Source organism: Ascidiella aspersa, chromosome 3, assembly GCF_963924565.1.
Source record: "Ascidiella aspersa chromosome 3, kaAscAspe10.2, whole genome shotgun sequence".
NCBI classification, from domain to species: domain Eukaryota; kingdom Metazoa; phylum Chordata; class Ascidiacea; order Phlebobranchia; family Ascidiidae; genus Ascidiella; species Ascidiella aspersa.
In genome coordinates, this window is record NC_139449.1 from 36098328 (window position 1) to 36125292 (window position 26965).

General features: G+C 34.7%; 1 protein-coding gene across 1 annotated transcript; it reads left to right on the forward strand.

Moving 5' to 3' along the window:
* The first annotated feature begins 1061 nt into the window (after positions 1-1061).
* Positions 1062-25957, forward strand: LOC146162760 (kinesin-like protein KIF15-B). The gene is made up of 28 exons (XM_083385297.1): positions 1062-1162; positions 1427-1602; positions 1854-1930; positions 2341-2482; positions 3884-4066; positions 4516-4627; positions 5251-5474; positions 5950-6117; positions 7118-7184; positions 7902-8176; positions 8770-8874; positions 9573-9654; positions 10595-10700; positions 11178-11343; positions 11720-11813; positions 12402-12589; positions 13632-13737; positions 14665-14771; positions 15367-15585; positions 16702-16902; positions 17315-17443; positions 17773-17871; positions 19217-19357; positions 20453-20544; positions 21282-21503; positions 22292-22373; positions 23444-23554; positions 25157-25957. Exons 1-28 carry the CDS (start codon positions 1147-1149, stop codon positions 25268-25270), a joined length of 3804 nt encoding a protein of 1267 aa, XP_083241423.1. The 5' UTR covers positions 1062-1146; the 3' UTR covers positions 25271-25957.
* The last annotated feature ends 1008 nt before the right edge of the window (positions 25958-26965 follow it).

The following is a 26965-nucleotide window of genomic DNA, read 5'->3' on the forward strand; positions in this document are numbered from 1 at the left end:
ATTGAATAGCAACACGTATATTTAATCAAAGATTCGTGATTTAATGAAAAACAAGCAGTTCAATATTTAAAAATATTTTTATTTTTTTTGATGAAAACTGTCATAATTTGACTCTGTAAAATACAAGTTGTAACGTCACGCTGTCGTAAACCACTTTTTTGACAGGCTAGGGTTCAGTTGAGGTTCTTCAAAAATGCATGCATGCCAAATGTGGCATGCGACCAAATAAAAAATTGCATGCAAGCCCCCCTAAATTACTTAATTTGCTATTCAGCCAATTGTAAAAAAATACCTAATTTTTTATACTGTAAATTGGGCGCTCTTTCACTTATGTACGTGAAAAGTTATGCAAAAAACAAAACAAAATAATACCGCATACCACAACGCATATTGTTTGGGTTAGGGTGCGGGTTAGCGTTTGGGTGAGGGTGGGTCAAGTAATATTATGTTTATTATTAATAATAACTTGACCCACCCTCAACCAAATGCTTACCCGCACCCTAACCCAAACAATATGCGTTGTGGTATGCGGCATTTGAAGAAAGTTTTTTTTTATTAATTTTGACGTTCAATAGTGAAAGAGTGCCATAAATTGTTACTGTTTATTCACAATATAAAACAATCGCCCAATCACGACAACGTACAATTACTTCTAATACTATAACATTATATTCTAGTGGAGGCTAGCATTCTAAACTATAAAGTTTGGTGTGAAGAAACAAAAAGCAAAAGTCAGCTCACCGACGGGCATTTAGATGCAGTAATGCGCACTGCTAACTACACGTTTTTATTATTTGTAAAAAAACGATTTTATTATTAGAAAGAACTATATTACTAAACTTTTGCACGGGAAGAAGTTATAGGATAAAAATTGGCACGCCGGGATGTTTGAGTTTGACACCCCTGCCCTAACCCAAATATTGCGTGTTGCTTTAATAATGGTTTCAATTATCGCTGTGGTAGGATTGTAGACCAGCGCCAAAAAATTGAGTAAGTGCCCAAGTTATTGACTACAAGTCGAAACCACGCAAGTAACCGACTGAATTATTTATTTTTGTTCAGATTTTTTTATCTAGTCTAATTAAAAGATAGCTTCAATCTAAACGCCAATATTTTTACAAAAGTTTACCGAAGATCATAAAGGCAATGACACCTCCGAAAGGTAAGTCAGTAGGTTAATTTGTTATCAATTAACTGGTCCTTTATTTTCTATTAAATTTTTTACCTTTCATTGAAAATGTAATTGTGTCGCGTTACAATGGCCAACTAAAAAGAACAAAAAAAATGTCCTATGTTTCAATTTTAGATCTTTAAATCTGTATAGTTTCTTTGAAAGGTCTTTAATTGTCTTAGACTAAATTTGTTTCATTAAAATTGTGTGAAAACGTTGTTCTAATTTATAAATAAACTTCATGTTATTTTTTAGGTGGAAAAGCCGAAAGCGAAGATGTAATTCAAGTGATTGTGAGGGTGAGACCCCCAGCAAACCACGACCGAAGCAGCTGCCTCAATGTGACATCACAATCTAGCATTGTCTTACACGGCGATGTAAACCAGAAAGATTTTTGCTTCGACAAAGTTGTTGATCAAGATTCTAAGCAGGTTTTTTCAACAATTATAAAATTCTATAAATTTGGTTTGATGTAAATACCATGAAGTAAACTTTTTTTTCGAATGACACTAGCATCAAAAAATTGTTTTTTATACATTAAATTTTACTATAAATTATTTTTGTTGAATTGTGAATACTCTGTTTGATTTTACACATCTTTAAAACTAACTTGCATAAACAACAAAATGAAGCAGGCATTTTGGTTTAGGTATGTTGTGTATTTTTTTTTTTTTTTGTTAAGGAAACAGTCTTTGAATCAGTTGGACAAAAGATTGTAGAAGGTTGTATCGAAGGATATAATGGAACGATTTTTGCATAGTAAGTTTTATTTATTTTCAATAAGATTTATACTCAATACACAAACAAAGTTAAGGCTGTTAAACATGCCATATATATATTTTATAAGAAAGTTTAAATCAGTTGCAATAATCTAAAACTTATGCGCTATGCTTTTCAGAAACTGTGCAAAGAGATATGCCTTGTATTTCATGTTTGATCATGATTTATTTATTTTGTTTATTAAACTTAACACTCTGTCTTCTAGAAGTGATGTTTTTAAAATTTTGCATAATACTATGATAGATTTCTGTCATTAATTTTCAAGCTTAAATTAAAATAGAGTTTATATGTAGATAAAAAAATTCTTCAAAAAGCAAAAAAAACTTGCACTAAAACAAAATATTATACTAATTAAAAAATCGATAAAACAAAAATTCTTTACACTTCAGCGGTCAAACTGGCTCAGGTAAAACTTACACGATGCTTGGGCCAAGTGAAAACTTCTCACAAGGGGGAGACAGAGAGCTGAGGGGTGTAATTCCGAGATGTTTGGAATATCTTTTCCACCTCATTGGGAAGAAAATGGAACTGGTAAGAAAATAAAACTAGTAATAGAACTGGAACTGGTTACTTGTCTTACATTATTTTTGCCAAACTTAAATATTACCTTTTAGATTTATAGTTAAAATACAAATAAAAAATTCTGCAGTTCATCGTCGTTTTAAAGCTGCTGCAACCTACAGTTAAATAGCATGGCAGCTGCCGCGAAAATCCGTTGTGTTTAAATAGCCATTCTTTGATCAAGAGCGGTCACAAATCAAAAAAAAGAAGTTTAACAGACTTCGGCCACTGTTTTAAAGTGTGGCGGACAAAATGACTAAAAACTTAGCCTTAAGTTTTTTTTATTCAAGTGTTTCACTACCTTTTGCAAGTTTTTAACTTGGTCACAACCTTTGTTGTTTTATGCCAGTGTTTCTCGAACTATGAGACCCAAAATTTATTTGGTTAAGTTGTGTCACCCACTGCAGTAGTTCACATGGTTACATTTATTGAGATTGGTGCTAAGCAAGATTTCTCCAATACTGAGAAAATTTGGAAGCCATAGAAAGAAATGTCTCATATTAATTAAATTTTGGTTAATTTATTCTGCTGTCTTATTGTTTTTTTCCTATTTTGTGCCAAACAGCCTAATTATTTATCACTGTAGGCAAAAGCTAAACAAATATGTTGCAGTGTAGTGTAAAAAATGTGGGCAGTGTGAATGTGATACTAATGCGCTCTTTTTTACCGATTGTAATGTTTGATATATATACTGTTTTTTTTTCGTAAGTTAAAATGTGTAACCCAAACCCAGTATCTTAACTGTGGTGGGTCAGTGCCATGAAGCGGTATTTTGTGCACAAGCATATGTATATACTATTTTTTTTATTGTTAGCCATTTAGACTGCATTTTGTGGCTTTGTTTTACCTTTAGAGACCTATCTTTGCACCTGTGGTTCTCAACATTTCATGAATCGTGACCCACGTTGCTCATGAAATAGAGAAGTGTTTCAAATAACAATTACTGAAGAGTTATCCTAAGTTATAATGAAGACACAAACTCACAAGCCATAAATGGTTCAAAATTACTGGTTTCAAATATTTTCTGCATAGAAGTCGTCTGGTTAGTAGTATATTTATGCCATCTGTTGAAAAACATGAACCTAGTATGAGGGCAAACTGAATGTGTAAATAAGAAGATGTCCTAACCCTTAACATAAATGACGACAATAACTTCAAATGGGAGCAGATATTATTATATTACACTTTCCTGTCCTAATCGAAGTCAGTCGCTTATAATTTCGTTGACCATACGATAAGATATTCCTCGAAGCCGGAGCAATGAGCATGGAATACAAGAACTTCGAAACGACTTTGATTAAGCCAGGAAAGTGTATAGAATATTTGCCCAATATAATGGCTTTGGGCAAACTTCTTGTACATTTTTTTCAGCACGGCGATCAAGTTGAGTTCCTGTGCAAATGCTCGTTCCTTGAAATTTATCGGGAGCAGATTTACGACCTCCTCGACCCTGCCCCGACCTCGTCACTACAACTGAGGGAATCGCTCAAGCGTGGAGTGTTTGTTGAAGGGAACCGAGAACAGATTGTGATGTCAGCCACCGATGCATATAAGGTGCGTAGATAAAAGTTAGCTGTATAATACAGTTTTCTACTAATCTCGCTATTAAGCTATTAGGTAACATTTTTTTTCAGCTTGTCCTTAAATTGTTGTTGATATGTGGTCTTGTCAAATTTAAATAACAAAATATAGTTCTTTTTTTGATTTTTTAACAAAATTAGTTTATATATTGGTAGCCAAGTTTTACTCTTTTTATTGCATGTATTTGCATTTCGAATTTGTTCAAACATTTTACAGTGTGCATGGAATTCCAAAATATATGTATTTTACTGTTTACTGTTTTTGTGTTTATGACGTTTTAAAGATTACAAAGTTCTTGCTGCTCTACTAAAAGAATCAGCTGCTATTTATGTAATTTATAAGGAGGGTAAAATCTGTTATATTAGTCGCTATATTGAATTTTTAGTCACAGTTTGTTCAATAGAACTGATGATTTATTGTAGGTTTTAGAGGAGGGTTGGGCAAACCGACATGTCGGTTCTACTTCTATGAACAGGGAAAGCTCAAGGAGTCATGCTGTGTTCACTGTTTGTATCGAGAGCAGTGACCGGACAGGTATGTGTGTGCCTTATCCCAAGAAGAAATCTGATAATACTAGAATAGAGCCTGTAACTCAGGGGTCAGCGAACTGTGGCCCACAGGCCAGATCCAGCCTGCTGTGTCTGCATATTTCCTTAATTAAGATGAAGTACATTTTAAATGTTATTAAATGCAATTCAAAACTAAACGTTGATGAAATTTTAATGTTTACGATGAGATGGCTCACTACAGTTTTTATTGCGTTATTTATATTTCCTTTCATTTATAAAGAAATGGACTATAATTAACAAGTAAACATTACATAAAAACATAACAAAAGTTGTAAATCATCTTTGAAACACAGCTTGGAGTGGTTGTTAAAAATAGTGTAAATTTTAAAGCACAAAACAGAAATTATAAGTTCAAACTGCTATTTATTGTTGTAGTTGCAGAATTTGGTTTAAATAGTAAGTTTTAGAGAACATCAGTTTAAAAACTATTTTAAAACACCCTAAAATTTAAGAGAAATTAAAAATCCTGTTTCAATAATATTAATAAAAATAGCAAAACGACTGTAGATATTATCATTATACTTACATCGATATTATTATCAAATAAATTATAAAAAAGTTTATTTTCACCCCTCAAAAAACCTCCAGGTGACATCACAAAGGTACGCCAGTCCCTGTTAAACCTGGTCGACCTGGCCGGTTCCGAGCGTCAGCGCCACACCGGGGCGGTCGGGCTCCGACTGAAGGAGGCCGGAATCATCAACAACTCGCTGAGTGTGCTCGGTAATGTCATCATGTCGCTTGTGGATATTGACCACGGGAAGCTGAGGCATGTTCCCTACAGAGACTCAAAACTCACCTTTCTGCTAAGGGTAGGAAAAAGTTATAACAAATAAAAAAACTTAATTTGCAAAAATACTGTTTTGAAATCACATGAAAAAAAAGTTTGGATAAAAGTCTTTTTTCTGCTGTACAATTTTAAGTATTAAAAAAATTGTAGATTTGTTCCCCAAAATCTGTCTGTAAGTAGAGCTTAGTGAAAGATAAACAGAAGTTTTTTTAAATGTGTTCGAAAAATACCGTTGCGAAAATATGAAAAATATGCCTCTGAGCTCATCTAAATAAAGTGTTTTTTAAAGATAATTAATTTAAATAGGGAAACGCAAACAAAATAAAAGTTTAACCCAATAAAAAAATGTTTTACGTAATATAAAGTAAAGGAAAGGTCAATAAAAGTTTTTTTAAACAATATACTTGAAGGTCTTAAAAAGCCTTTAGGATAGTTTTTATGTCTTACTTCTTGTTCTTGCTCATTTATAATTGTTCTTTTCTTTTACCAATCGGCAGGACTCAGTGGGCGGCAATGCACGGACTTGCATGATCGCGAACGTCCACCCGAACTCCCAGTTCTTCTCCGAAACCCTCTCCACCCTTTACTTCGCTCAACGAGCCAAGATGATCAAGAACAGAGCCCGAGTTAATGAGGACGCCCATGGGGATGTGGTGGCTCTACAGGTCAGTGTGCTAAGGATCCGATAATATTGGATCGTGGCCGATACCAGATGCCGATATAGTATCGCCACTTGTCCGATACCATGTTGGTTTGGTGTAGGGTGGTTTTGGTGGCGATCTGTTATTAAATTAACAAATTATTTTTAGTTATGATTGGCAATCCAAAGCAGCGATTCTGCATTGAAGCTGAAATGTGCTATTTAACGGTTGTAACAAACGCAAAAAATCCTTCCAAATAAACGCATTTTATTTGCTGCTGTCCTGTTTTTCACAAAATATCCACCTTGGTATAAAAAATCGGTTTAACAAATAAAAAGGGGCCAAAATAAAAAAATATATAATAGCATTAAATTAATCAAATTGACTTGAACCATGTTAGAAGCAAATTCCTTCAAACCGTTGTTAGCGAAACCAACAGAAAGTGCTGAGTTTGCTAGCGGCAAGTGAAGAACGTTGCCTTTTTTGTGCTTTTCACTATAAAGTGGCCTGCAATTTATAAAAAAATTAGCTTAACAACTTGTGGTAACTAAACTTTTTAACCTTGAAGCAAATTGAGACCCAAAAACCTGGAAAAAAAAAGCTAAGGTTTTCTATTTTTTCTTAAATATCGGATATCGGGCGAACTACCAAGTAGCGGATATAACTAGTACGCACTTTAAGGGTTGTCCAATAATATCTTGGGATAATTACTCGTCCGACACTAAGGTAATATCAGTGTCGATTTATGACCAAATTATTTCTGTATTTTAGTCATGATTTGCCATTTCCAATCCTGTATAGTGAACTTTAATAAAAAAAAATCTTTGCACTTTTATCATTTTGCTTTTTTAGCAGAAGTAATGACGAAAATTGCTGTTATTATTATAATTTTTTTTGCTTATTACAAACTTGTGAGCAAACATAGTTTTTAACTCATTCGATTGAAGTTAGTGCATTAAAACCTATACGTTCTAAGCCGAATCCTCTGCAGCTTTTCTCATTTCTAATTGTTTTGTTTTTTCAGAACGAAGTGAAAAGATTACAGCGGCTTTTGGCTGAAAAAGAAGACAATTCTAAGCATTACGTAGAAGGTATGTTAATCACATTGTTTGGTTGTCAAAAAAATTGTCTGTTCAACCGCCCTGTATATCTTATACATCAGCCAAATATTTTATCTCTTTGTATAATCATAATTATTTTCTTACACAAATCACATTTTCATTAGTGAGTTTTTCTCAAATTAATTAATCTATATCGTTTAGTTTCAAATGTCGTGGAAACAACGCTCTGTTGTTACGTCATAATCGCGCAATGCAGTTTCGCCTATTCGAACCAAAACACTTGTTTATTTGAATCGAAATGAGGGAAAATCCGTAATTTCATGCAGCGCAACAATTTCTTTGCAAATTGTAACAAAAAATACTAATTTATATCATTTTTCTACTTTATTTATTGATTTTTTCTTAATTTTTGCAACGTTGTACTTAAACTAGACTTAACACTTTTATTTCATTGATTATTTTCCCGTCACACCATCTATTATAATTACATAAAAGTAATAATGCTGTAGCGCTAATGGTGTTGTGACGTAATATAGTACTCTGACGTAGTATCTAAATGTGACTAAAGCATCAACTTTTAGTTCTTCACCTAAATCAGGGAAAATCCATATTTTTATGCAGCACAGCAAGTTTCCTTGCAAATAGTTAAGTTTTTATTTAATTTTTTAAAAGTCGTTTAAAAATTGGCAACCTTGTGCTTAAAAACTAAAGTATTAAATTTTATTTCGTGTCGATTACGTCATACAGGTGACGTAGACTACCAGCAGTACTTCCTCGAGGCCATGGAGATGTGGCGTCGTCACAGCGAGGACTCGGATGACGTCAAAGCCAAAGTGACGTCACTGCAGCACGTCATCAGCAAGACGGAGAAGGCGGTGCTGTCGGCGCGAATGATCGTCAAGTTCCGCGACTCGACCATTCTGCGCATGCGCGAGAGAGCGACCGGGGAATCCCTGACGGGCGATGACGTCAGCGAAGAGGTGGAATCCCTGAAGCGAGAAATCAGGACGCTCAACACACAGGTTTGCGAATTCTATGTTTGTGTGGGTAAGGTTGTACGATGATATTAAATCGGACCCAATCAGCGATACAAACTGGTTCCTGTTGTACAGACTGGTTGCACACATTTCCACCATTTTTTTTAGTTTCGCGTTTTACATTTTGCTGTCGTTTTTTCGATAAATTTATTAATAGTCGCTTGCTTTGCTTTATTAAATTTGTGTTTTGAGGTAAAAATTTGTTACTTCGAATTTAAACGCAATTTTTGGAATGATTGAAAACCAACCATAGGTTGAACATACCAAGCCATAAAATATAGTTTAAAAGTCCCCAAAAGGTGTATGTGCGTAAATGCTGTGTTTGTGGTGTTGGTATTCTTACTTATTAAGTAAACTCAGCAAAGTCTAAGAATACAAAACTATTTTGATGGACTTTGACTAACGTTTAATTAAGTTTGTCCATAAACTAAAAAATCGTCTTATATATGCATAATAGTAATACAATATAAATAATAATATCCCTATTGGTTAAATGTGAATGTTTGAACGATAAAATTCTATGCAAAGGCTTGTATAATATTACCGCCGTAAAATGAACATGTTCACGTTTTGCTCAGCTCCAATGTCACCCCCAAGTGGCGATATTGAGCAAGAACAACGACGATTTGAAAATGGATATCGAGCGTCTCAAGTCATTGCCCACAGTGAAGGAATTTATTGAGGTAAACTAAAAATACTAGAATGTATGAATAACTGTTGCTGCCAGACATTGTATCAATTATAAAATTTTTCTTAAATCTACCGACGTTCTGATAACCTATACATGAACTTACTCTGAAGAATAATTTTTTCACGTCGGTAGGCCTACATTTAAAAAAAATTCTGTCGGAAGAACAGTTTTACAATTAATAATAATGTAAGTTTGAAACACACTTTCCAAAAATAATAAAAAACAATAAATTTATTAGTAGATATTAAGCCATTCAAGAAAAACTTACTAACTGCCATATTTCCTAATGAAACTGTATTTTACATATTTGTATGGCTTGATATAGTAAGAATATCAAAGCCTATCCAGAAGTAGATATCATTTTTTGAACGTTTTGAATATACCCCCGGCCATTATGGACGTTAAAAATGAATAAAGAAATATTCAAAACGTTCAAAATGCTACCGACTTCGATACAGACTTCAATCTTCTTACTACGTTTAACTACAACCTGCAACCAGTTTAATAAAATTTATTTTAAGCGTTCGCAAATTGTTACCTACTTCTTTATGGGCTTTGATGATATTCTCACTACGTCTAACTAAACCTCCAACCAGTAAGCCCCAAATTATATGGCTTGCAGTTGTCTATATATCATATACGAGTGCGGTAATGCAAACACTTGCTCGAAATAACGTTGTGTTGTTTCAGTTCACTGCAAATCGAAAAGCTGAACTGATCGCGGAATTTCAGCGACTTACGAAAGATGAAAACGAAAACGACACAAACACTGGTATTTGGCCGATATTTGGTTATTTTTCTCACTGCGCTAAATTGACTCCTTGACCGTGGTTTGTTGTGGATTACATATGAATGCCAACACTGATTAGCAGCTGACTTCGGTTTCCCCTGGGAACTGCAAATTGTTTTATTTTTTTTATATAGGACTGTGAAAAATTATCGAGCTTGTAAAATAATTTTCTATAGGGTTGTAGATTCTCTAATATATTGGCTTTTTTTCAGTTTTGTGGAATCCACACATCCGAACTGTTCTATTTTTTGTCGTTTTTTCTGCCCTGCTCACAGAAAAATGGTGCATAAATCGTGTTTCTCACTTACCTACTTCCCAAAATACATCGTCTTTTGTTCAATATACAGGGTGTCCATAAAGTCTCTTTACAATTTAAAAAATTATTAAAAAGTAAAATGATGAAATATCGCAATGAGGTTTGTTTTATGTTAATCAGTATTTCATAAAGTTTTTATTGACACATTAAATACACTTCTAAACATTTAAACAACATTTGATTAAAAAAAATTAAAAATGTCATTAGTTTATTTAAAACACTTCCATATGGGCACCATCAGTTGCACGAAGCACATCTAAACGGTTAATAAAGAAATTTTGTCTGTAACAATGAATTTTAGTGTCAATAAAACCTTTATGAAATACTGATTAACATAGAACAAACCTCATTGCGATATGTGATCATTTCACTTTTTAATATTTTTTTAAATTGTAAAGAGACTTATGGACGCCCTGTATATTTAAGAGTATTTGAAGTTCAATAGAAATATTAAAAAACTGCAAATAGTTACCTCAAATGAGTAATTCATCATTCGGGTAAAATTAAATTTCCTAAAAAAACCTTTGAGCGATCTGCTTCGATCAAATCTTTTTTTATTCTACTCTCTTCCAGTTCAACTATTCAAAGTTTTTCATTATTTTTCAGTGACCTTCGACAACGCAAGGTCAAACCTCGAGGTGAAAGTTCAAGGTCTCCAAGCTGAACTTGAAAGCTCCAAGGTCAAACGAAAAGAAGAAGAAGCAAAGATTATGTGAGCCACCGCTATTTACAAAACTTATATTATTACCAGGAACATAACTCAAGCAATAGGTTTGGTTATTGTTAAATCACACATAGCTGCCCATTTCTTGCGTTTTTATATTTCATTTAATTGCTTTTACAATTTTGGTACGGTTTTCATGTTTTATAATAAAGAATCGCCTTCAAAGCCAAAAACACTTTTCTAATTTCTTTGAATTAAACTAAAACCATAAAAAACACTATGTAGAATTAAACCTTGAGGTTAAAAAGGTACATTTACAAAAATACAGAACAGTTTTATCTATTGTTTAAGCTTTTTAAACTTTTTAATCGTTTTGAACGGTTAAGGTTATCGTATTTTTTCACGTTTTTTATAGCAATAAATTAATCGCAGATTTCTACCGTTGAAGTCTCCAATTTGACAAAAAATGGCTAAAAGCGCTTAAAATCTGGCATTGCGCAACCTATCATGATCCTGTGTTCTTAGGGCTAAGGTGACCGCTCTCGAGGCCGAACTCGCTACAGCGAAACGGGAGAAGGAACTCGCCGAAAAAATGCTGGTGGATGCACAGGAGGGCGCCAGAGCGCAGCTGAAGCAGTTGAATGAAATCCACAACTCGACACTCCGCACCGTAACAACACCGCAGAAGAGGGTATGTTGCTGCTTGTGGATGACCGATAATATCGGATCTGTTGCGATACCCGATGCGAGATAGTATCGATAATCTGTTTTGAAAACTTGTCTTTTTGAATAATTAGCTGTAATTAATCAAAAATGGATATAACCGTGCAAAGCTTTATAGCATAATGGTTGAAGGTTGTACGGGTAAAAATCAAAGTATACGTGGTAAAAATCAAAGTATATACAGAAGTAGGTAGCATTTAAAACGTTTTAAATTTGTCTTATACCAAGGATGTAGGAATATGTTTTTCCTTGGCACTTACTTTTAAAATAATTGCCAATTTAACGATTTGTGTTTATAGACAATTTACACTGATAGGTTTATGAATATTTTCCTTTACTTCCAGAGCTTGTTGTGGTCAGAGTCGAACGGTTCAAGCTCAAGAAAGTTACTTCGGCTGACTCCGTCGGTAAACGACTCACTCGACTTTGGGGCGGATGGTGAGTTAGTGCACACAGATGCACACAGATGCACACAGATGCACACAGATGCACACAGAGACACTTTATGTTAATTCAATTGGCATGCTTATCAACATGGAATGTGTCACAGTTGATTTTTTGTTAATATTAAGCTCTTGCTTCAAGACATACTATACTAAAAACAAGCTCGTCCAAGACTTATTGTATCCAACGTTAGGGAATGCAGCCTTTCCACGCAAACTAAAACAACACAAAAAACATGAAAACAAAAAAGTTTCAACCGAGCTGCAGAGACGGAATAGAACTCGGATTCATATTGTGGGTCGTAGCCGGATTTCTACCTGAATCCCCGGCCTGCTTTTTAACACGGCCACCGTCAATATTTGTTATTATGTTTTCGGACATAAAAACAGTTGTAGTTTGCAAAGAACTATCAAAACTATCACGTGTAAAACTTAGTAAGCTTACGAGCGCTGTTTTGCTGACTTTCCTGTAATGTTGTACCATTCAGGTAGCACGCTGAACTAAGTGGGCTATAACACCTGCGGGTAGGTTGTTTATATTTTTAACTTATATTTACATCAATAAAGTTCGAGTTTTGTTCAGGTTCGTTCAACCTTATGGACGTCCAAGTAAACAATGAGATGAAATCTGCTTCGCTTATGGTCGAACTTGAAACGGAGAGGGAGGGAAAGAAGGCACTGGAAGAGCAAGTGCAGCAGCTGGAGAGGGAGTCGAATAAACTGAAGGAAGAGCTGGGATCGTTCGAGGGAAAATGGAAGCTTGTACAACAGGTTTGAAAACTTGAAAATGTGACAGAAATACAAACAAACAAAAATATACATGAACAGCAAACGAAAGTCCCGGTATAACCGGAGGTCGTGAGTTCGAACCTGACAAGAGACTAGTTGTTTTCTCTTGTTGCACTAATTTGATCAGTACTGTAGAAATAGCATACGAACACATCAGCATTTGTACTGAAACAACGGCAAACGCATACCTAGAGAAAAACAGCCGCATGCATTCATAGACATAAAGACACACTAACACTCAAACACGCCTACGCAAAAAACACACAAACTCGTACACAAACACACAAACACATTTACACACAAAAAATACACCCAGAATCTAATTTTTATACGGAGACTCTAGTCCAGCTTATTAATTCTTCTCATTTTTTAATCTGCGGAAACTTGCAGAAAAAACCAACGGCCAATCACCTCGACCACAATTTCCCTTTTGCGACTTAATTTTCTAAGCAAGGGTTTGCCCTGTTGAAGATCTTAATACAAAAAAGTAAGGAGCTTTTCACCCGGGCACAAGTAGTTCAAATCGACACATAATCACTAACGGGTACAAGTGTAAAATAGCGATCTGGTCAAATAGCCTATAGGCACCTCCTGAGGCTATTTACCCAGCTAACAAATACTTTAAATTGATTTAAAAAAAATCATTTAAATTATCAAAAACTCGCAAAATTAAATATAATACTTCCCCCACCTAAACGCTAAGCCCACAAACCCAATTTCAATGAATAATCACTAAAGGGTGCAAGCGTAAAATAGCGATCCGGCCAAATAGCCTATCTAGGCACCTCCTGGGGCTATTTACCCGGCTCAAAAAGTAGTTCAAATCAATCTCGGAAAAAAAATCATTAAAATTGTGCAAAACTCGGAAAATTAAATAAATCTACCACCACCCAAACGCAAAACAAACCCCAAATTAATCAATAATCACGTATTGGTGCAAGCGTAAAATAGCGCACCGGTTGAATAGCCACTTGCAAAAATAGTTCACTGTTGACTACTTAACAGGTGACTTTTTCCACTGCAGGCCATGATCAAGCAGAAAGAAACCAACGTCGAGTCCCAAGAAAAGCTCAAAAGTGATTTGAAAGATCAAGAAAAACAAATTGACAGCCTTAAGTTCGAGAATGGAAGTAGGTTTGAAGTTTTATTTTCTCTCGTTTTTTTCTGAACTGTTAGTTTGGTTTATTAATAACAATTTGTTAAATTTTGTTCAATTAATCCACTTTTATTCTTTATTAAACAAATTTATTGTTTTTGGTAAAATATGCCGAATTAAGTTAAAACACACATTGCCGTGTTTCTTTTTCATGACATACTTCATTTAAATTTTCCATGACATACTTCATTTAAAGTCTGACGCCAACGTTTCCATGATCTATTAAAACTCACTCCCGCAAATAAGATTTTTGTATAACGTCCAATGCTGCTGAAACGTACATCTACGCAAAATTTTATTCTGTGATTCAGCTCTTATAAAGTCGTACTGATCAACATTAACGGCATCCATTATATTGCACAAGTTCGTTGGCCTATACGACAGGAGGGCTTAATCACAGAAAAACACATTTTGTATATTAACGTTTTATTTGCTGAGTATGGTCTATTAATCCGATTAATTTGAGGTTGTATGTACGAAAAGGGTGCAGCAGACAACAGTGCTATGGTTGTTTCTAAACTTGCTCCCCTCTGAGCCTGTGTAGCTCAGTTGGTAGAGCGTTGGTCCTGGTATGACCGAGGCCGGGAGTTCGAAGCTCACCGCAGACTATGTTTACGAACAGGATGCAGCCGGAAACGGTGGTATGGATATGGTTGTTTCTCGACTCGTTTCCATCTTAACCTGCGTAGCTCAGTTGGTATAGTCCCGGTATGGCCGAGGTCGCGAGTTCGAACCTTACAGCAGGCTATTGTTATTTTTCTAGCCTGCCTTCCTTGCACAATATTCTTGTTCAGGTCGACTGATTTCGATAAGCCGTTCCAAAGGCATTCGATGTTTAATGCTATCAACAAACAGGTCATTTGCGCAACTATTGTACTTTAAATAAACGCTTCTTTTGCAGTTAAAAGCGGTGAAATTGAGGACTTACGTATAACTCTGAAGTCGGTCGACAAACAACTCAACGACCAACGACGAGAACTGGATGATGTTCGGAGCAAGCTTCAACAGGTGAATTGTCCAGTGTTGTAAACAATAAATTATGAAATGACTAAAGTCAAATCTCATAAAAAGTAAAAACTAACATTTTAAGGTTGATTTGCTGCTTTAGAAAGCATCGCCAAAATTTCTATGTATGTATTGCTATCGAACCGGCACAACCAACATAGTATCGGAGTAGCGATACTACCACTTGAGATCGGGTATCGGCTCCGATCCAATATTATCGGACATCATTTCTGAAAACCAATTCAGTTTCTGGTTCGATCGAATAAGTTCTTATTTAATTTGCGAACATATGTTATACTAAAATATTTTTTTACACCTTATCAACACACCTGAGGGTGCTAAATAATGTTCCAGATATACTCAGAATGATAACAATTCCGTCCCACCTTTTATAAGTGATGCTTTGACTTCTCAGTCACATTAACTTTATAAAAGTTCGTATCGAAACGCCTTAATCAAGATGATGTCGATCTGCTCGACCTTTTTGGCTTCGCAATTAAAAATTTTTTTTTTTTTTTAGATTTTTAACTGTCTAAGGTGTTCTTTTCATTATTATTATTATCATCATAAAATAATAAAAATAATTAAAAAATTCTAGGAAATCCGATCAGTGGAAAGTTCTCGAAACCAGGCTTTGGAAGAATGCTCGCTCAAAACCAGCGAAGCGGAACGCCTCTCGCTCCTCGTCGAAAAACTCGAGACCGAACTGATGACGTCATCTGCCGGGGCCGACTTCGCACGCGAACAAGTGACGTCATCAAACGAGATGCTAAGGAAAGCGGAGGAGAGGGCGGTAACCTTGGAAAAGCAGCTCAAGGTGAAAATTTGTAATGTTTTGTTTTTTGGACAAAATAATGTATTTTGGCTAAAAATTTCAAGCAAGATGAAAAAAACACTTTGTTATATTAAAAGAAAATTTAGGGTGATTTTTTACAAAAATGAATTTTCACAGATGATGCAGCACCATTCTATTCTATAGTTATCGCTTTTCTCAGAATGTTTTGGGGATGGTATAAACATTTTATTATTATTTTTTTCCTGGAACGTTTACCATTGTGCCTTCTTTAAGCTTTGTTTTTGTTCTTTTTTCTTGCGGTTGATAATATCTAGTGTTTTTCAATGTTCACGCAATACTTATATAGCATTAAATTAACTCGCGTTGCGTTGACTTTAAAAAAAATTATTGTTACCACCTTCCTGATAAAATAATAATTTGCACAATATGACATACCTTTGTATATCTTTTTATTTTAGTTTCGTAAAAGTTCAGCGTACAATCTTTACGGTGTCCATAATGCACTCTAAGCTAATGTTTGGGTATAGAACAGTCTTCGAGGGTCACACGCGTAAAATATGTTAATTAGTAAAGATAAACCGATATATCGGCCGAGATTTGGCTTCTACCGATATATCGGTATCGGTAAATGTAGGCCGATACTTTCGCCGATATTTTAGTACAAAATATAATATAATTTTTCCTCTACAACAATTTTTTATCAATTTTTTCAAAAAACTTTTGGTTTTAGCATCACACCAAGTTAATATGCAAAATATTTGTTTAATAATTAATAAAGTTATATAAATCAAAACATTATTAGGATTTTATTTTAATTAATTCAAGTTTTCAACATTTCCCAGGTATATCGAAAAAATCGGTATCGGGTATCGGTTGAAAAAAGTGATATCGGTCGATCTCTATTAATTAGTAATATACTTTTTTCTAGTTTTCTTGATGACATCAGACACCTTCCTTGTGACGTTCTGTCGTGTATTTTTGTGAAATCTGACCAATAATGGGAGATATTGTTTAGAGCCCATGAAAAGGAGCAACCACGCCTAAAAACTTAAGAACAATTTATTTAAAAGGCTTTATGTTTTGCTATAACCTTTAACCAATTATGACGCTCACAGTGCTTCTCTTTTCGTTTGTTAGGAGCAGGAGAACTCCCACTCGGAGCTCTCACTCCAGCTAAGCGAGGAGAAGAGGCAAGTCTGCTCCGAGCTTAGCGAGCAGAACCAGCAACTGCGCAAGGTTATTTCCACGACAGCGGATGAGAGCAACACGCTTAAACGAAACATCGCAGAGCTCGAAATGAGGCTCGAAGCTTCGGATAAAGCGGCAAAAAGTGACAAGGTGCCGTTTTGACAGGATTAGACATTTTTTTTAACTTATCATGTTGCAAATGGCTTATTTAAATTCTTCGTTTTTGAATACTGTTTCATCATTTTTGTGTACTTAATTTAAATCCTGTATTTTCGACGTACCTTTTTATCATTTTTTAATACCGAATTTGCGTTGTTTATTTTTGCACATCTCTTTATCGTTGTTCCAATTGCTTAATTACATTCTTTATGTCTTAAAGCCTTTGCGGATCAGTTGAGTTGTTGATATCATTAATTGTGGTATTGTCAGTTGTAATAGTATCGAGGAAACAATTTTTTTGGTAGGATTTCCATTTTTTGCCTGTTTTCCTGACCACATTTAAATTCTCAACACCACATTCAAATACGCACCTTTTGTTTAGTTTAAGCTTATGTTTTTGCAGGTTGCAGTATCGGCTTTACTTCAGCAAGTCAGTGAACTTCGAGGTTCGATGAGTTTGCACGAAATATCGAGCGAACAACTGAGAGCAGAATTGGAAGAAAGAAAAGAAGAAATGAACCAACTATCGTCGGTGGGTTGCGAGAATTATTTAGTTAAAGTTATTTTATTGTTTTAAATAGTATTTTATTATTGATCCTTGTAAGGGTGTGTTTAATAACTTAGTCGGTAAAAAAGACTGGTCGCTTTTTTCCAAGAGTGTAAGTTCGACTCCCACTCAAACACCACTTTGATAACTGTTTTCTATATTGTAAAAATAGCCCTTTTATTTTCGACTTTTAAATGTGTTTTATATTTATTTTATGGATGAAAATCGACTTTTTAACAGTTCTACTGTCACTGAAAATTTCGTGCATATTAAATTTTGAGATTGGAGTGCATTTTGTTTTTTTCATTTGCCAGGAATTGGATCGCTGCAATGAGCAAAAAGATAAATATTTTGAAACACTAAAATCTCTCCAAGAGCAAGTTGCAATCACTCAAGCGAAGCACCAGTTTGAGGTGAGACAGCATGTTTAACGCCTGTTTTGGGTGTTTTTAAGTTAAGTCTTAAAGTAACGCAGGGGTTCTTAAACTGGGGTCCATGAAGGTCTAATTGAAATATTAGTGTATATTTAAGAAGTAATCAATTTATTAAAGAAAACAATCTAATTAAAAATAAAGCGGGTTTTTCACTAAATGTATTTAGCCTCCATTTCACTTTCACATTTTTGAATCGAAACCATCGTGTTTCTGTAGTCTATTTGTATTGTGATCGTGAATTTATGACGTCATCTCTGAAAATTTCTTGACTTACGGTGATCCACACGAAGCAAAAAAATAAATTAGGGGTCCGCGGTAAAAAAAGTTTAAGAACCCCTGAAGTAACGAAATCTGAACATTCGATAAAATCAACAATTTCGCCAGTAGTTTAAACTTGACAAAAAAATTAATTAAGAAATACAAGATAAAACCAAGTGTGTACACGCCCTAACAATCCTAGATAATTAATTAATTAATCAGAAAAACATTTGAAAATACTGCAAAATTCCCTTTTTATGTAGGACTTCTTAAGCTTTGTCAAGCTAGAAGCCTATAAAATGTTTTTGTTCGAGTGGACCAGGGTCGGCATAACACTTTTTAGAGATGACATCATTAAGCAATCTTTTTCATTGACCAAGTATATATACTTTAAAGACCTGCCGAACCAATATAAAACTGAAATTAAATCTAAATACATTGAATGAGAGTACGGCAGCTGGTTTTCGAATAAACTCTTTTCTTTATGTATTGTAGTAATTAGAATTCTTATTTAACGCTCTTCTAGTAATTAGAATTCTTATTTAACGTTTCGGATACCTACAAGTCGCCTTCTTTACATTAAGTATCATTATCTAAATATCTTCTTTTTCACTTTTAATCCTGATATTTAATCGCACAGAACAAAAGCGAGGAAATATACGCTAAAATATTCGCGCTGTTTTGCACAATTAATGTTTTCTGAGATTCCGAATTATCAAAAGTTTCAAAACTACTGCACTAGAGAATCTTTTAAGGCCATTCTAACTCCATCTTCTTCCACTTTAATCTTGCTCCAATTTAATTCTCCAACAGACTACTTAAGGTTTTTGCGGAGTCCTTATGTACACCATTAGGTTACCTTTTAAACTTTAAAGTAATTTAGGTCATTTTATAGTTTCCAACTAGAATTAGGAAAAAATCCAATTGAAACAAAATTTGTGAATATACAAATCGTAAATTATTCACTTGACGATTGTTAATGAAAAGGAGCACTGCACTAAACAATCAATATGTTTAAGAATGACTGATCTAACTCCATCATCTTCGATTTTAATCCCACTCCAAGGTGGACAACCTCCAGGAGGACATCTTGAGCTTCACGGAGCAGTGTCAGAAGCTGGAGGCTGACATCCAGGAGCGGGAGGAGCAAGGAGCAAAGGAGAGGAGGGAGTTGGACGAAGTGAGAGAAAAGCTGCTCCGGACTCAGGTGCGAAGCTAAACATCGACTGTTAATCCAGTTTAACAGACTAACAAATGGTCGGAGGTTTTAGTAAGACGTTATAAGAATATCAAAGTCCATACAGAAGTAGGTATCATTATTTGAAACGTTTAAAATGATTTCTACTTCTGTATGAACTTTGATATTCTTAAAAGTCACTATCTGTTATCATTACACTAACTTATACCACAGTAGCATGTGCAACTTATTCTTGTTCAAATAGAATATAAAACAACATTATTATATAAAACAAGTATATATAATAATAATAATAAACATAATAGTACTCTAACAAGCTATAGTACAAAGACTAGACCTCCCTACTGATTAAAGTACAAACACAAAGTGAAGGACAAACCAAGATTTAGATAACATAAGCCAAACACAAAGTAAACTCCATGAGAGCTAGTTAAACATAGAACACTTAACCAATTTAGATAACTTAACATCGGCCTTTAGTGCAGTGTGGACGAAAATAAGGGGCGTAGGTACAACAGCGAAGTTGTCGGCCCAATTTTATACACTAAACTTTTGGTAAATTAACAAAACATTGAGACGTTAACATAAATAAAATATTAACTAATATGATCTCGTATGGCTTTTGCAATATTTATAAGTATTGGAGAAACTTTGCCCTGAACCAATCTCAATGATCTAATTATGTAAACTACTGTGGTCGCCGACAAATTTAGGGGTCCGCGTTTAGTGTATGTGTATTTTGAAAACAATGTTGTCATGTAAATATGAAAAGCAAACTAGGTAGTCCCCCTTACAAGGCACCGTGTGGTCGATAATTTCCTGTTGGTATGTTAACAATTGAAAAGAAACGCGTTGAAGATTTTATCTCGAAACGGAAATCCTTGATTAGCTGACTTGATATAATTTGTTTGCATCTGTTGTCATTTTGAGAACGATTTTGACAAAGCTAGATTTTTTAACCTGGGAGAATTTCTTCTTCTTTTAACTGAGCACTATGCCAAGCCATGTTTTCAATCCGCATTATTTTCAATAAATTTCACTTTAAATGTTGTAATTTAAGCGCAATTGCCGAAATATTCAACCCAAAGCATTATTATGTTTCAGATCCAGTTGAAAGCGAAAGAGCAGTTTGCCGAACAACTCCAAACAGATCACACCAGCTTCGCTGTCCAGGTCGCACAAGATAAACAACAGGCGTAAGTGAATCTGGCGTTGTACGGTTTCATATTATGCATAACAAACTTGAAAATAATATCTTTCAAAGTAGAGAACGCTACATTTGAGCACAAGCTTGCCGAAACGCTGTCTAACAATAACATTTTATGCACGTTAGCAACAGTTTATATATTACACATCAATACCCCCTTTTCCAATTTTTAGATACTCACGCATTTACAATTTTCAAATACTCACATTTTTCAAATTTTAGTTAGACATATTAGCAGTATCAATTACAATCAAATTCTTTGTCAAAATGTTGCCACTCTGGGCCGATTGTTTTACAAAACTGGCAACAATATGAACAATTAACGCTAGAAGTTAGCACCACTACGGTTTAAGCCAGTGGTTCTCAACCGTGGTGCCACGGAACCCTGGGGTGCCATTTATAAGGCTGAAAGGTGCCGAGAGATATTTGAAAATGTTTCAAGAATTTGATTTTTGCTCGACTTTTACAACTTTTTTGTAAAGATTGGAATAAAAAAATTATTATTTATAACTTACTACGTTGTGTTGAGTTAATGTGTGTTGTTCCAGTTCCGTTTATTGTGACAGTCTAGTGAAATACTTACTACGGAATAATCTTGTAGGGGTGCCGCAATCTTTTGGTGATTTCTGAGGGGTGCCTCAAGCCAAAACAGGTTGAGAACCGCTGGTTTAAGCCTTCTTTCTCCGATTTTTGTCCTAAGAATTACTTTTACCTACCGCGTTATAGCGACGCCGATCACCAAACTCAACTCGTCGAAGCCGCGAGCCGCCTTGAGTGTCAAGCAGCCCTTGAGTGCGAAGAATTGCGCTCACAAATAAGTGCGATGGAAGCCAGGATCGGAGAAGTTGAAACATCAAGGAACGAACTTGCCGCTCGGCTGGATGAGAGGAACGTACGTTTGCGCGAACTGGAAGAGACGAGCAAAAGCAACGAGCAGCGAATGCACAGGTTGGTTAATTATTATCGCTACTAATGGGCGGACTTACAACTAGATTTATTTTAGCTTTTTTAATATTAGATTAGAATTAAAATTAGAGCATTTTGAATTTTCTCAAATTAGATTAGAATTAGAATTACCGAATTCTTAACAAAAATGATTTTGAACTAGAATTTGAACTGGAATTACGTTTCAATATTCACAATCAATTTCAGTAAATGGAGAAGTATTCTAATAAGAATGTGAATGGTTAATATATATGTGCTAATTTTGATGCCCTTAAGTATAGCATATGCTTTTCAAACTGTTAAAATTACGTTCCAGAAAAAGAGTTTGAATTCAAATTCTTTGTTTTGACTGAGAGAATAAAATGACGTTGGACAAAGTAGCATTTTTGGTAAAATCCGAATTAGATTAGAACTAGAATTAGAGCACACAGACAATTCACAAATTAGATTAGAATTAGAATTAGCCGCATTTTGCTCTAATTCATTGAATTAGAAAACTAGAATTATCTAGTAGTCCAAGTCTGCTAATGAGATCGAAATTAAAAACAATAAAAATAAAGATATGTAGAACGAGGAAAAAAAATGAAAATAAAAATATGTAAAACCAGAAATAAAAATATGTCTCATTCTTATTACCACACCCACTCTGCTCCTCGTCGCTTAGTGGTTGCACAATAATGCAGTAAGCGTTGCAAATTCCGAAAGTCTAAAGTTCGATTCTTACCCTAGGGACAATTCTCTCTGTTTATTGTTTATTATCAATCTTATTTTTACAATTTTTTTGGTTTCAGGCTTGAAGAAAACGAGAAAGCACTCGAATCCATAAAGGTTTTGTTGGACAAAGAAAGGGAAATGAGATTATCTGCAAATAAGGTAATTTGCTTCATTGCTTCTATGCTTGTTTATATTTGTTGGATAATTAAGACTTAAACCTAATTTTTAAGGCTGTTTTGTATTTTTTTGGGGGGCCTTCAACCTCGAAAATAACAGTAATCGTTCGAAATGTTTGTTCAAATTTAATAAACGGTTAATCCTGAGCAAACTTTGATTGACAACGTTAATTTCAAAAAGACAACATTGAAGATATACCAAGACATCATTTTTCTGTATAAAAGGGTGCATCTTTATGGAATCCAAAACCATCGGCGGCAGGTTTTAGCCAGTCGATCACTGTTCCGCTGACGCGTATATTAACAAGTAAAACTCAAAGATTAAAAAGCGTTAGTGTTATTCTGAATTTAAAAAAGCTAGATTTAGTTTCATTTGTGTCACTATACTTAATTTTACAGGAATAATGGCTTGGGGAGGAATAAAAAAGGAATGTAAATTTATTGTTCAGCCGCAAGTATCTCACTAATGCACGGTTAAATAAATAATCTGTTTTGAAATATGTTCTGCTGTGTTTTTTCTAAACCTATTTTACAGTTTTTTCTTTCATAAAACTATTGGGCCACAGAATTTTTTTGCAACGTAAATAGGCAACGAAAGAAAAACGGTTTAGAACCACTGCTTTGGAGGTACGTGGACTAGTATAAGGAGGTACATAAAGGTCTAATTGCAATATTAGTGTATTAATTAAAAGGTAATGCAAAGAGTTTTTTTTCTAAGATGTTTTAGCATTGAGCCTGTGGACCCTATTTCAGATTCACGTTTTTGTGGCCGAAAAACATTGGGTTTCTTAAGTCCACTTGTTTTCCAACCATTTTTTATGAAGCCGGTTCTAAAAAAGTTCATGTCGACCCACAAACCAAAATAAAAGAAGAGGTTGGCGTTTAAAGAAAGTTCAACAGTTTTAAGACCTCTTCTGGTGCACATCACTTTTTTAGAAAACCATTTTTCAGACCAAAGTGTATACAGAGTACGTGTTTTTGCATGCAATCTTTTTGCATTCGCCCTGTTGCGGCCCCGGGATTTGAACCACCAACCCTTGTACTTTGTGTCAGGAGAACGAGCGAATGCTGACGGAGAACGCCAAGTTGGCAGGTCACTCCAACCACCTGCAGAAGATAAAGTACCTCGAGAAGCTACGCTCGGAACTCTGCGCAGTCACAAACGTGAGTCATTATTCCGTTTCATTTATATATATATATTTTTTTTTGGGTGGGGGGGGTGGGGGGATAAACGATTGTAAACTTATCCCGTCATTAGCGAAACTTGACATTTTAGTCAAGTGTTTCTTAACCTTTTTACTTGAGGGCGCACCTAGAGACGTATGAAAACGTGGCGGCGCGCCTTGTGAGCGAAGCGAGCGCGAAATTTTTGAGTTGCACCGGTATTTCTCCTAAATTGCCTTCAATTCTTTTAAGGGACTCCAGCCTTTAAGACTAAAAACGTTAGTTTGTCATTTAAGTCTTATTCCCGATTAATTTTGAACTTATTTCGACATGTTTGGGTCTTATTCTGTCGTGGTTATTACTGCGAATTTGGCGTTATTATGAAGGTGGTCTTAATAGGCCTACTTATGGTAGCCTATTATAGATTAATTATCTGATTTAGCTATAGTTGATTTGTAGTCTTAGTGCGTTTTCTACTTAAAAGGCTTATGGAATCAATGAGCTAAGCTTAATAGGAACGTAAAAAATAAATGTTTTATATAATAGGACCTATACAAGATTTTATTAAGCCTGAATTAACTTGAACGTTAGGAGGTTTACTCAAGTCGTAATATTTTTTCATAAATATTTTTTACGAAATTAGAATTTCCTTTATTGAATTATTTTTATTTATATGTTATGGATTTTCCTGAACGCAGATTCCCTCAAAGTCCACTCTTGTGCAAAGGCAGACAAGGAGAAAGTAACAAGCTTATAATGATGCATATTCCATGTGAACCAAAGTACATTTTTAGAACACGCCCGTTATACTAGAGCTCGCAGATTCCCTCAAAGTCAGACTTGGGTTTCACCATAAATAATTGCTGAAATTCCTATGATAATTTGGGGAAAAAACGGACTTTAAAACACACACATGAGGAAATTGTAAAATATACCAGTTGATCGTAAGATTTGATGCTACTCACTGTATATTTTAGCTTAATTTCAGTGTTTTATCTTACGTAAAGCAATAAATAAACTTTTTGATACAAAGAAGGATATATATAAACTGTTGCTACCAGGCATGGTAATATAAATCAAAAACAGATCCTCTGGTAATTGTAATTGTTAACCAACGTTTCGGCAAACTATACAAGCCGCCTTCGTCAGGGTGAATGACACTGAGAAGGATATAATCTTTAAATAAATTTTCTTCAAGTGGAAATAAACATTTTTTATGCTCCGCGCGAACCCAAACGCGACGTTTTTTAAAAAAAATTAATATTATGTTAGTCCTAGTCACTTGAGAAATCGAATAATCTAACGATTTAGTAAAAAAAAAACAACTTTTTTTTGCAGGAGATAATTAATCTTAAACCCAGTTATTACCAAAAAGCCTTTTCTGGAAAAAATCAAAATGTTCGTGATGTTTCGCGCGAACTCATTACAAACGAGACGTATGGTCTCCGCCATCTAAAAAATAGAAAATAGCCTAATAATTTAGTGAAAAAAACATTCGAACTTTTTTTGCTTTTAGCTCCTCTGAAACACGATGTTTTAAAGCGAACAATTAATATTATTTTAGTAAAATATATATTCTAATGATTTTGTTCAACTCCACAGGAACGTGACGTTTTAAAGGCGAAGAACGAAAAGCTTGAAAATAAGTTATCAGCCAGGCTGTCACGCTCCAGTAGGTCTCCAGACAAGCGTAACCTCCTTCCTCCCAAGTCATAACAAGCACCTGCCTGCCTTCTCTACGCTCTCCATCCACGGGGATCCACCGAAACAGCAACTCTCTTGCATTTTAATTACTCGTTTTAATTCCTGAGCTTTTTATGTAGAGTCCAGTGGTTCCCAACCTTTTGCCCTCTGATAACTTTCTAGTATTCACAAACTCACGCGACCCCTAATATTAGTTTACTATATTAGATCATTAGAGCATAATTGTTGGAGGTTGTAGTAAGACGTAATAAGAATATCAAAGCCCATACATAAGTAGGTTGCATTTTAAACGTTTTTGAAAAATTATATATTAGTTCAATTTTAATTTATTGGGCCAACAATAGGTTTAAAAAAACCTACAAACTTTCTTTAAAAAATCTTTGGATGTCTTCATTTTTATTTCCATAATATTGTGTGTCAAACCAAGTATGACAAGCTTGACCTAAACCAATGTTTATTAACTGGGGTCACTGTTGTTTTCTAATGTGAGACAAAACATTTCACGAAATCTATGCGGGAGCACACAATAAGGCAAACAATATATAAATCAGAAACAAGTTTAACGACATAATCAAGCCAAATACGCTGTAATAACCACGACTGAATAATATCTAAAATCGTCTACATAAGACAAAGTCCCATTTTTTTGGAATAAGGCCTAAAAGGTCAAAATAAAGCCTGAAACTGCAGGTCAAGGGTATAGGACAATCAGGGGCCGTCGGTCTGGTATCGGCCGTTTTGTTGTCGACGCTTGGGCGCCCTAATTTGAACGTCACTTTTGACGTCTGATTGTTTGCCTCTGTTTGGGTCTTACGGGTAAGAAATTGGGTTAGGGTTAAAATTATTAGGGGAGATAGGGGTTTGGTAAAAGGTGTTACAGGCCTTTTTTTGGCCGTTTAAACCTTATTTCAATTTAGGAGTTATTCCTAGATGATAAGATATTAGTCCCATTTTAGTTTTATTACGAACTTTGTTTTATTCCAACGTGGATGTTGTTCAAATGTCCTATGGCGCGCGTCCATCTTTACTTAAGCAATTGGGTAACAAGTTTAAAGGTGATACAATAAACGCGATTATTAGGCGGCTAGACGTGTGTAGATTTTGGATCTCTTTAGGCCTAAGTTTTAACTTTATATTAACCTTTTTATATTTTTTTGGCCGCTGTGTTTTTCTTTTAAGCTAATGTTGTTACATTGCGATCCCTAATACAATCTCTTGCAACCCGCTGGTTGGGAACCACTTGTATATTTATTGCCATCTATCAATCCTTAACGAGTTATACTCGGACGAGTAGCGCCTTTTTTATTACTCGGTCTGGTATGAGTACAAAAAAGTTTTGAACATACTTACAGCTTTTTTTAAACAGCACTTTTTACATCCAAATGGGGATTTAGGAAACCGACTATAACACTTTGAAAAATATGCGTTCCAGTTTCATCGTTCTAATGCTTTTCAGACCTACTAAAATTATTTTAAGTTTATGTAGCTTAATATATTGAAATATGGCTCACTATTATATACAATATCGATTGGCATTTAAATTATCTAACAAATCAATGTTAAAAAAACGCTTACAAAAAAAACTTTGTACTAGGTGCAAACATATCGAAAATATTGGGTCTTAAAACTAAAAACTTTACGGACCTACTTTTATATTTTTTTAGATGTTACTTTTGATAACTTGCTAGATTTTCCATATTGAATCTA